The 12,737-nt window shown below is 41.2% G+C and overlaps 1 protein-coding gene across 2 annotated transcripts in view; it reads left to right on the forward strand.

Annotated features, from left to right (window-relative positions):
• Positions 1-12,737, forward strand: part of Cfap299 (cilia and flagella associated protein 299) — a 527,989-nt gene that overhangs the window by 16,900 nt on the left and 498,352 nt on the right. For both annotated transcript variants that reach the window (XM_042257672.2, XM_006975367.4), the window contains exon 2: positions 1,594-1,724. In XM_042257672.2, the coding sequence (XP_042113606.1) occupies positions 1,594-1,724 (131 nt within the window). The remainder of the gene's footprint in view (positions 1-1,593; positions 1,725-12,737) is intronic.

Genomic DNA, 12,737 nt, shown 5'->3' on the forward strand with positions numbered 1-12,737 from the left:
CTGCTCAATGGGCTGCGAGTAAGCGACTGTTGAGCGCTCGGCCCAAAGCGGGGCATCTATACAAACACCCCGAAGACTCGGGAAACAGAGGAAGGGAGAGTAAAAGGGCTATAAGAGCAAGTGTGTGTGTGTGTGTGTGTGTGTGTGTGTGTGTGTGTGTGTGTGGTGAGTTGCTGTTTCTGAACATGACATGGCTGCTGTACTCAAACTCACTACAGAACTATCCAAATGGTTTGGTATAACTGAGTTAAGACATAAAGGCATGCAAAATTTAGTGTGTAAGTAAATACAAAAACTTTTCAAAGGTTATCAGCATGTAAAATTCTGTGTTGATCACAAGAAATTTATACTGTGATGAAGGAATCTTCCTGTCTTGATGAGCACAGTTCTTTCTGCAGACTCATTTTAGCAGTATATTTAAGGCAGTTTATACTCAAATCAGGTTTGAAAGCTAATCTCAAATTTGTATTGCTTTTCCTACTAAAGATTAATTCCACTAGGTGGAGGCATTTGCTCAGTTTTGTGGTTCACAGCAATAGGGAACTCTATTAAGGAGAACATCTGGAACAGAGCAGCAGCCTTGCTGCTCCTAGGCCTGGAGCTTTGTATTGGCGTGGCCTAGTAAGTGTGCGCAGGCTGTCCTATGGATCTTAGAGTTTGCTTTAATGCTTAGTCAAGTAACAGGGTTAATGTGTAAGTTATTTGTGGACCGGAATAGATTAGTAATCTAGCATTCTTCATGTTTGTATTTAATTGTCAGTCATGTATCCATTATTGACATCTAAATTATAATATATGCTGTTTTCATTGTATTTGAAATGTTTCTTTCATTTAATGTGATTATTTCTTGATAAATATTTTGTTTAATAGTTTATATTTTTAATGCCATATAAAACAATACCTCTTTATGCCATGGGAAAACAAGTATTATTTTTTTGAGTATGCCATACACATATCAACATTTATGATGCAATTCTTAAAGTAACTTAAATATGACAGGCCTAAAATACTGTGGGGAAATTTGTTTCCATCAACTTCAGGCATTTTGTGGCTATCTTCTTGGGTGTCTACTTTTCTATTCTTATTGGTCCCATCATTATATGGGAACAATATCTTTCTGGCTAAGTAGGAAATAAATCTGCTCCTCTTTAGTTGCATTTGAAGTTATACTGTTCTGTGTCATCAGCTAATTGACTTAAGCGAGTCTGAAGCACCAAGCACTCTGAAAGCAACCCATTCTCTTTGTGTGCAATTGATTCTCCGAGTATTTCTTTTAGGCACACTATTGTCTCTAATTATATTGCTTTAAAGATACACTGTTAATTGTCTACTGCTGTTTGCATAAATTGTTTAAAAACACAACAGATTTTTGTTCTTCCATCCCTTGGAGAAAAGTTGGTGGTTGATGCTGTTTCTCTTTTCATCTTCTATCTATGGTTAAAAGAGAAGACCAAATGTGTCTAATTGTACTGTCGGGAGGCTAGTTTTGAATGTGTAATAGCTCTTGTCTCCTTTTAAAAAAGAACACTTAATTTAAACAATCGTTTTGTGTATGTTGAAGACAATTCACCCAGACATCTGCTTTTCCCTTAGGATGAAAGCTTGGCCCGCCAGTTGGTGGAGCTAGGCTACCGAGGGACAGGGGAAATCGTGAAAAGGGAAGATTTTGAAGCAAGAAAAGCAGCTATAGATATTGCAAGACTGGCTGAAAGAACCCAGAAAAAGTAAGTGTCCATGCTCTACATCTAGATTTTGTTATATTCCAGAGTATCTGGAAAAAGCCAACCTTTCTCTACGATGATAACTTGGAAAGGTTGCTTGGAGCAGTGAAACTTGAGATGTCTCAAACCTGAACCTTCAGTTGGGACACAGAGGGACTGTCATATGCTTGAAGTAACACTGTGTGCCAGTTTGATCTACTAACTCAAGAAATGCAAATTCCAAAATATGATCGTTATATCAATAAAGTCACGTTAAAAAGTAACTCACTAGCACTGGTTTTATGCATTTATAAACGAAAAATATGTGACATTTGCCTTAGAAGTCTTTGTACTTTTGAAGCATATAAACCTTGGCATTGTTGATGTTCTTGAACTTTTCAAACACTGATTCATGTAAATACAATAACTGTCACTGGTTTTTGTTAATATGAATACTATAAGATAATGTAAAATATGGATTGAGTGAAACGGATGGACATAGGTAATTAGGAACTGGAGAGGCAGCTCATTTGGTAAAGGACTTGCTGTGAAAGCATGAAGACTAGAGTTAGAGCCTCAGAATCATGTGCAAAACTTAGCATGTGCTGTGTGTCTGTAATGGCAGTATTGGGCCAGGGGAGATGGGCAGGTCCCTGAAGCCTAATCCTAAAACAGTGAGATGCCCAGTCTCATAAAACCAGCTGGTAAAACTGAGGAACAACACTTGAGGCTGCCCTCCGGCATCTGCATGCACATGCCCATATGTGTAAGTGCACTTGCACACACCTGAGCCCACGTGTCTGCATATACACATGTGCTTATACACAAAGACTGGCAATGAAAAGACGTTTTCCTAAGGTGAGTTGCATCAACCCGGTAAGACAATTTTAAAAAGTGTTGATAAACCAACTGTCTACTTAATTTAAAAACGCCATGAAATTTTTAAGCATTGGACATGATAACTGTTTAGAAAATACTGAATTATTCTTAGATATGATCTTTTAAAAATACCCAGTAATTATCATTAGAAATTCCCATGTAGTCATAAATAAGATGCACTGAGAGATGCATGGGTTCTGGGAAGATGCTGTTTTAGATGGCCATTTTAGTGATTATTGTTTCAGTACTACGTAATCCTATATTTTAACACATTGGTATTCAGCAATTTATGCTTTCCATTGTATCCATAACACATAAGCTCAAGAGGCTCACTACAATACATATTCATAATTTCTCCTGTCAGTGTGACAGTCCTGCTCAGTACACCACAAGACTGGAATCTGCTGTTGCTCAGGCTGAATTCTTGTCTGGACCAGGCTCTGGAGCTGAATCCCAGTCAGTCAGGTTGTTGTTTGTGATTTTGGGGCTGTGGTCTTCATGTCTTTGTTATTTGTCATGGGATCTGTTCTTTTCTGATAGAGGTTGTCCATATTCCTGCTCCTTTGCCCTCTCCCTCCAGCAGTAATGGGTCACCTTTGAAATCTTTCCAGCTTTCTCTTGTGTGTTCCCTTCCCTGATCTGGCAGGAAAACATTCTCTCCTTTAGTAATCCCTGTGATGACAGTATGCCCATCTAGATGATCCAGGATTGTCTTCTGATTTCAAAATCTAACCTTCATCACCTATGTAAGGTCCCTCTCTGAATGTAACAGACTCTTAGCAATAGGGAATTGTCATCCTTAAAGGAAAATTCTACCAGCCACGGGTGAGTCACATAACCCTCAGTAACTTACACACAGTTGGCCACTTTAGCCTCCAGTCTTATTAATTTGTAACTATGCAAGTTGTATGTGTAAATCATGTATGTCTTTTGTTTTGTTTTAGTTTTTTGAGACAGGGTTTCTCTGTGTAGCCCTGGCTATCCTGGAACTCGCTCTACAGACCAGGTTGGCCTTGAACTCACAGAGATCCACCTACTTCTGTCTCTTAAGTACTGGGATTAAAGTTGTGTGCCACCACCCCCCCGGCTGTGTTATGTCTGATATGAGACATCAGACAGACAGACAGAGACAGGGAGAGACAGAATTTATTTACACTATGTCATTTTATAAGAGATATAAACTATTTTATATTGAGAAGAGTTGGTCATGTTTAAAGTTTAAGATCTGTCCCTGTCACATGTCCATTTTGCATTTGAGGATTAGAGTGGATTTTTCTATGTGATGGTCTCTTTAACTGTCCGGAGCTGGAAGTCATCAGACTGCTCAAGTGCCAGTCTTGGGAGGCCCGTCCCCACCCAGAGCTTCTAGGAAAGGAAGGTCCTTTCATCTGAGATCTCTTCTGGTTGTTTTTGTTATGGATGTGTCCCATATGGTGCCTCCTGTCCCATGCGGGAGTCACTTTGTTCTTTTCCCTGCAAAATCCATTCTAGTGTTGTTGACACCACGGCCAGCAGAGGGAGGCCTAGAGCTAAGAATATTGGCTTAAGTCTCTCTCTCTCTCTCTCTCTCTCTCTCTCTCTCTCTCTCTCTCTCTCTCTCTCTCTCTCTCTCTCGTTTGTTTTGTTTTTCTAGACAGGGTTTCTCTGTGTAGCTTTGTGCCTTTCCTGGAACTCTCTTTGGAGACCAGGCTGGCCTTGAACTCACAGAGATCCGCCTGGCTCTGCCTCCCAAGTGCTGGGATTAAAGACGTGCGCCACCAACGCTTAAGTCTTAACAGCAACTGATACCAAGTTAGAAATCTTTGATGGCATCTGTCAGACATGCATGCTCAGAAGTGTTCTCACTTCCCTAGCCTGCAGATGAGATGCTACAACTATGCTGCAGTTCTCTTGGTTTAGCAATGGCAGAGCAGCCAGGGGTGGATGTGTTGGAGTATTTTATTTATAATACCTTCCTCACTGGAGAAAAGAGCCTGGAGAGATGGATGTTAAATACAATGGGAAGGGATATTTCCATGAGGGTAGTTGCAGAAGAATGAAAAATATGAAAAAAAAATTTGAGTTTTTAATCATGTGCAAAAATTCATAGATAGCCATCCATATGCATTAGGCACTGTGCCAGGTTCTGGGACCAGAGTGGAGTACAAGACTTGGTCACTGCTCTCGAGGAGTCTGATGACTAGGTGAATAAAGTTACATCGTTGGTGGGAATGGAAAATGGAAAACAGCTTGGCAATTTTTCAAAAAAAAAAAAAATTAAACAGATTCTTACCATATGGCCCCGCAATTTTACTCCTAAGATTATACCCAAGGGAACTGAAAACACAGGCAGGTAAGTACTCATCCATGAGTATTGAAAGCAGCATTATTCATAGTAACTTCAAAGGGGAAGCAATCCAAATGCCTACTAATCAATAAATGGCTAAAAATGTGATATGTAAGTATAATTGAGTATTATTCCATTGTGAAAATGCAATACGCTGTTACGTGCTTCAGCACAGATACGCCTTGAGAACAGGGGAAATGAAAGGAACTAGACACAAAAGCCCTCCGTGCTTTGAATGAGATGGTCCCACCGTCTTGGGCATTTGAACACTTGGTTCCCAGTTGATGGCTCTGTTTGGGGAGGCTTAGGAATTGTGGCCTTGGAGGAAATAATGGCCCTGGGGGTGGGTTCTAACACTGTCATCAAGGTTATAAGTATACACATTTCCCCTCACATCCATTATTATTGTTATTCAGCGTAAGTCTGCCCTCCTCTACTTCTTCTATCTTAATAAGTGACAAAGGTGAGGTGTGGTGGCAAATGCTTGTAGTTCTCGCTACACAGAAGGCAGAGGCAGAAGGATAGCTTGAGCCCACAAGCTTGAGAACAACCTGGGCAATATGATGTGACCCTGTCTCAAAAAAAACAAGTACTAGGGCTAGTGAGCTGGTTCAGCCAATGAGAGCACTGACCACCAAGACTGACAACTTGAGTCGGATCCCTAGGACCCCCAAGGGAAGAGGTGAGAACTGCTTACACACGTTATCCTCTGACCTCCATACGAGGGCCACGGCACGTACCTCTCCACTACACTTCAGATACACGGAATGGAATGAGAATTACCCCTCCCACACTGGAAAGCTACCCTCCAGTAATGGTCAGAAATAATAGCTACCTTCCTCTTCGCTTCTGGTTATATATAAACCACTGACTGATGACTGAAATACTTTTTACAGCTGAAAAATTGATAAAGATTAAATGTTGCTGGGTATGGTGGTGTACATGGTTAATTCAAACACTTGAGAAGTAAAGACTCACACCATTTCTGGTTCACTCTTGTTGTCTCATGATTGCTGTTCAAAACGTGAACCCTCAGCTGCCTGCTCCTCCCACCAAGTCTCGGCTCTGCCATCATGGTCTCTAAGCCTCTAGGACTGTAAGCCCAAGGAAACTCTTCAATAAGTTGCCTTGGTCATAATGTTTTGCCACAGCAATTGAAAAGTAGCAAATAGAACTGTAAATGTATACATTTATGTAAAATGCCCAGAATAGGTAAATCCATAAGACAAGTTAATGCACAGTTGCCAAAGCACTGGGGTGAGGGATTGAATTGGAGAATGGCTGCTAATATAAGTGAGGTACCTTTCATGGGTGATAAAATATATAAATAGTAATTGACAATGCTTGCTTTATTTTTACAATACATTCGAAGCTACTCAGTCATGTGCTTCTAAACTGAACACCTTTGTAGTAGTTTTTTTAATTTTAATTTTATGTGTGTGAGTATTTTGCTTGTATGTGTACCTGTGTACCATGTGCATGCCTGATGCCTGCAGAGGCCAGAAAAAGGTGTTAGGTCCCCTGGAACTGGAGTTACAGATTGTTATAAACCTTCATGTGGATGCTGGGAAGAGCACCGGGTGCTTTTAACCACAGATCTCTCTCTGAGCCATTTATATGTCAATAAAGGGGTAATTACAAAGGTTTATGGTAAATTATGATAAGGATTGTGGTAATACCTTGAATTAGTACAAAGTCAAGATTTTGGGGATGGTTGTGACAAAGAGGGGAAGTTCTTCAGACATGCCTGTTCAGTTTATTCATTGATGATGAATAAGGGTTCCTCAGGTAAAGGGTGTGAAGGTGGCGCATCCACTGAGCTTCAGGCTATGATAAATTCTCCTCTTCCAAACCATTTCCGTTCTGCAGCCACATAAACACCTCTTCCTTTCTCCTCTTCCCCTTCCCTTCCTACCCACCTTTCTCCCTCCCCTTCCTCCTCCTCTTCTTCTCTTCTCCCTTTTTTTTCCCATTACAACTCATAGCAGCTGGTTACAGTAGCCACAGACAAATGACCAAGGTTGGAAAGAAGAGATGTGAGAAGTTTGTCTGATGCCCTTTTCTTAGAACCATAGTGTTCTCTCTCTCTCTCTCTCTCTCTCTCTCTCTCTCTCTCTCTCTCTCTCTCTCTCTCTCTCTCTCTCTCTCTCTCTCAGGGGTCAGCTATAGTTTTTCCTGCAGAACTTTCTAACATAGGTGCCTCAGAATGTCCACCTACAGTAAGATGATGGAAAGATGTGAAGCTGAACTGTTTGTGACTCAAGATGAATACTGGGTTCTTGCAAGGCAGACTGTAGTTTTTACCCAAGTCACCCTTCAGGTAGGCAGTCTTCTGGTTGAAACATTGAAACATCAAGGCCATCAGCTGGTTCACTTTGAATCTGCTTGTATGCCAGGACCCACATCTACTTCTCCTAACACTGGTTCTGGGAAATGACCTTGTTTTGTTGAAGTCTGGCTGCTGACACCCAAGCAGGGATGTGGGTGTGGCTCTGAGGCAGCCTCGGTTGTACTGGTTTGGCCACTGTCATTTCCTAGAGAACTGTGATGAGCCTCCGGAATTCCCAGGGAGTCACTGTTAGGAGCCCCTGATTCCAAATGTCCAGGGATCTCTACGAAGGTTGTTGGGGTTGGTACAAAGGGTCTCTCTGGTGACTTAGAGTGAGGGTCTTGAGCCCTTTATCCAGGTGACCCTCTTAAGCAAAAAATTTGGCCAGTTTTCAGACTCTTTGATACTAATAAATTGACGAATTTACTGTGTTCACTTCTACTTTCAACATGGTAAGATTGGACCTTACCATGTTGGTAAGTTTCCTTCAATTTGCTTTTTCTTCTTTAAAACAATATATTTATTTTTAAATTTATTTTTTCCATTTCCAAATATAATTACATTATTTTCCCCTTCCCCCTCCTCCCTTTCACCCCCTCATTCCTTCTCAAATTCATAGTCACCTTTATCCTTAGTTACTGCTGCACATATATGCATAAATACATAAACACAACCGGGTGAGTTAATTTAGTGTTGCTCGAGTGTATATGATTTCAGAGTGACCACCAGTTGTTGAATAACCAAGTAGGGGGGCTCATCCCTGAGAAGGTCGGATTTTCTTGTCGCAGCAGTCATTAATTGCCTGTAGCACTTTACGTAGGGATAGAGTCCCATAAGAGTTCCCTCTTCCTCATTAGCGCGCCTATTGGTGCTGCCATCATTCACGTCTTATGCAGGCAGCCATGTTCTTGCGGTATCATGGGTGAAGCTTCGCTGCCATTTCTAGGGGACACAATATCACATCGGACGCCCTGGTCCTCTGGCCTCTGCAGTCTTTCCACCCCCCTCTTCTGCAGTGTTCCCCGAGCCTTCGGGGCAGGGATTGTGTGGTCCATGTACCCCCCGGTGCTGGACACCTCACGGTCAGTTGTTCTCTGTGCTGTGACCAGATGCGGTTTTCTGTAGGGTGCATCTGCACCAAGGAGAAGCCGCTTTGATGAAGGGTGAGAGCTACTCTCATCTGTGGATGGACAGCGATTGGGAATGCAGTTAGGAGTTATGCTAGTTTAGTAAAGTGACGGTGTAGATTTCCTTCTAAATTACACGACTTGATGATTGGCTAGGTTTCCAGCACCGGTCATTATTCACGCCTGTTGAGTGGACCTTAAGTTCAATCAGACAGCTGTTGGTTGCCACCAGGACGTAAGGGCATCCATTGCACCTTTAAGATACCTCTGGAGCTGGGCTTGTAGGTGTGAAGATCGTGGCAGGGTTGGTGTATTGTTTTTAAGGATGGGTAATATTTAGGGAATTGCTTCTATGGCCATGAATGTGCTAGTGAAATTATTCTGATTAAGGTGATTATAAATGACCTATTTAGTATAATTTTATTTTGTGTGTTTGTCACTGAGGTAGCAAGAATGTAGGGAATACCCGTGAAGTGAATACCATTTATGTTTTCCCCTATTTATTTTTCATAATTAGTTTTGACAGTTCACACACATGTATAAGGCAGAGTTATTATTCTCATCCCTACCCTCTCTTGTTTACCCTTATGCTTCCCTAACCTCCCTCTTTCCTGGAGGAGTCTCTTTCTCTCATCCATGTCTCATTTTATAATATTGTGACAGAATGAGTTGAAGTAGGACTTTCTGTGTGATCGTGGGTTTGGGGATATTCTTTGGAGAATGGTTGGCTCATCAGTGGGTGTAGAACCAAAGAAATTGACTCCTCCTCACTCAAAATCTATCAATATTAATAGTTCAGTAGTAAGGGATGAGTCTCTGTGAGCCTGTCTCCCTTCCATGATGGCTTGTTGACAGGGCCAGTCTTGGGTGGCCGGTTACCCATACAATCATGGTTGATGATTGTAATGGTGGTGTCAAGTCTAGAGGATGAGATTTAGGAGCCCTTCACCAGATCTTCTGGCTCCTCTACTGTTTCTGCCCCTCTTTCCCTGAGCCTTAGAGGGGATGCTGTAAAGGTCTTATTTAGGAATGAGCACTTAACGGTCACATATCCTCAGCATCCTTGGCAGCCACGAATCTCTGCATTCACCATCATGTACTGCAAAAAAAAAAAAAAGCGGGGGGCTCCTTTGGCTAAGGCTGAGGGGTAGCATTTGTCTCTGGGTTCAAACAGAGGTATTTAGAAGGCAGTTTGCTGATAAGTGAATTTAGCTAAACAACAATAGTAAAATTCCCACTTGAGTCTAAGGCATGCCTAAGCGCTGGTTGTTAAGTGGCTTACAGACCAGCCATGGGTTTCCTTCACATGCAATCAGATGGTGATTTCTTTTTCCTACAGCAGTCATGTCAGTACTGCACAAGTGGGCGCTTCTTGCCTGCCAGGTCGATTTTGTTTGGTTCATAGTTGGGTAAGACCACTAAAGTGTTTTTTTCTCTGCAACAGTCTGAAAAGCACCTTCTAGTCCTGTGAGAGCTAGCTGTGAGAGGGATTGTCTCCAGTGTGCTTTTTCTATATCTCTGTGTCTTACAGCTGAAGTGTGTGGAACTCACCTTCTAATTCTGGGGTGGATGCAACCAAAATTTCTGATACTTCTTTAGTTTTTGGTTTTTGGAGACAGGGTTTCTCTGTGTAGCTCCAGTTGTCCTGGAACTCAACCCGACTGGCCTCGAACTCACAGAGATCTGCCTACTTCTGCTTCCTGAGTGCTGGGATGAAAGGCATGTGCCACCATGCCCAGAAGATTTCTGACACTATTGAAGGGAGTATAAACTAGCGGAGTCACTTTGGAAATCATTTCATTTCACTGCCTGGGGGTCCAGCCTCCAGCAGCAAGGGCTCAAAGGGAAATCCACAGAGTCTGCACATACTAAGACTTTTTATCTGAGGGGCTGGGGAAAATGGCACTCACACACTCCCGTGATGATTTCCTTCAGATCTTTTCTCTATTATTCCTTTGCATTATGTATTCTTTATCTTCCTGGTGATTTCCTTCTCTCATTCTTGATGTTTCCCTTCTAACTTTATCTTCATTCTTAATGTTTTCCTTCTAACTCCTTCTAACTCTATCTTTATTCTTTCCCTTACAGCTTACATACCCTAGCAAAATCTTTCAGGCAATATAAAAATTACAATGTAGTTACATTCTGTTTTTCAAGTGATTGATTACACTGAATACAAGTTAAAAAAAAACAGCCTGTTTTCTATATCCCTTACATGATTAAACTTTTTTTTTCAAGACAGGGTTTCTCTGTGTAGCTTTGCACCTTTCCTGGAACTCACTTTGTAGCCCAGACTGGCCTTGAACTCACAGAGATCCGCCTGGTTCTACCTCCCGAGTGCTGGGATAAAAGGTGTGCACCACCACCGCCCGGCAACATTTTATGTATTACAGGTAAAAAACAAATTATCCCAAGAACCCAGGTACTTTCGTATAGAAACAACTTGTAATAGATTAACAGTATATAAACAAGCAAGATATTCTTGGACTGTCAGGCTGCAGTTTTTCAGTTACAAAGAAAGGACCAATCACTTCATTACTTATCTTGAAAGGTCATCTTGCAAGGAACTTTAAAGGAATCACAAATCTAAACTTTTATATAAGAATCAGTCAGCTCTACTTTACATCTTTAGGGTATATACCCACTCTAAAATAGTTTTTTTTTTATATCAGGAGATTGAGGGCAGAAATGGGTATAAGGAATTAATCATCACCTTTGGTCATCAACCAATCCTAGGAAGAAAGATATGTCAGCCAATGATATGTTCTATGTTCTTGTTCCTGACTTTAAAGAGTCCCTCACTCAACTGTGTGCCTTTCTAAAGCTTTAGATTGTCTTCTTGGGTTTTTTACCTCAAAGTTATTTGACAAAAATGTCTTAGTCTAACTTTAAGTTATTTTCAAAGCTTTGTTTCAGCTGTAATGCACTGTGAGACCTGTGAACACATCTCCCAACATTAAGACTAGAAGAATTTAAACTAGCTGGGCTACTGAGACTCAGTTGTTTTTCTTAATCATTAACCTAAGTCACAGTCTATCTATATGGCTCCTCAATAGAAACTCACGTGTTCTAGCTGTGTGACACTTTCTTGTTTTAGTTTTTTTTATCATCAAAACTCTATTTAAAGTAATGTTATCAATTAGACAGTACAGTTTAAGAAGAAATCATATTCATAGTAATCTACAGGTAAAAATGCCCAGTAGAATGGGGTGTTTCCATGAGATAAATACACTACATTACAGGCAGTGAGGATCTCCCCACACCCATTCACACCATGCCAGATACCAGAGAAAGATGGCAGCAGCAAACATGTAAAGGCACAGCAGAAGCCAAAGACATTCTGGAGTTTGTGGTCTCTGGGCTTTGCCTATCTGAGATTTGCCTATCCAAGATTCACCCATCAGGGAATTTCCTCCTGGTGGTCTGACACCTGAACTTCAATTGCCACATCCTGCTCCTCTGACATGTCCACCAGGAATTCCAGAAGTTTCTCCAAAAACTAGAAATAAGACTACCATATGATCCAGCTATGTCACTTCTGGACATATAACCAAAGGATTTTATTATGCCACAGAGACACCTGTACATTCTTATTACAATAGATAGGAAATGGAATCAGCATAGTTGTCCATCAAATATGGAATGGGAAATAAACATGTGGTACATATACACAAGAGAATTTTGTTCATCTGTAAGGAAAAATGAAATTAAGAAAATTTCAGATAAATGGGTGAAACTGGAAAAAATTACACAGAGTGAGGCAACTCAGGCGCAGAAGGACACCACTACGTGAGTGGATCCTAATGCTCACTCTTTAGTCTTGTTTATTTGACTTGGGGGTGCTCCTACAAGCCGTGAAACTAGGACGGTGACAGAACTGCTTCAAAGAAGTGGAGACAGTAGAGCAGCACAGTAAAGGGAAAGTGGAGAAGGGGACATTGTGGTTGAAAGCCTTGAGCAGGGAACAGTGGAGAAACAGGGGAGATAGGGGATGGACGGGGATTAACCAAAGCCAAGAGTGCCTAAAAATGCCAAATATTCCTTATATTCCTCCTCCACAAAACACAAAAGAGAGATTGAAATGGGTTCAACTACATGGCTAGATAATGCTGATCCTAGAAGCAATGGATTACTAAACATCATTTCCTATGTGTGAAATACCTCTACAGGAGTTGGTAGGGAGGCCCAGAGGCCTCCAAACAATAAGCTCTCTTGTTATATATTGAGACAAAGTCTACTGTATTGCCTAGATTGGTCAATAGTGGTATTAGAGACACATACCATCATGCCTGACTAGATTACTTTTTCACTTTTTCTTTTTCTTTTTTTTTTAATTTTACAACACCATTCAGTTCAACCTAATAGCCACAGATTCC

Source organism: Peromyscus maniculatus, chromosome 10 (genome assembly GCF_049852395.1).
Source record: "Peromyscus maniculatus bairdii isolate BWxNUB_F1_BW_parent chromosome 10, HU_Pman_BW_mat_3.1, whole genome shotgun sequence".
NCBI lineage: Eukaryota > Metazoa > Chordata > Mammalia > Rodentia > Cricetidae > Peromyscus > Peromyscus maniculatus.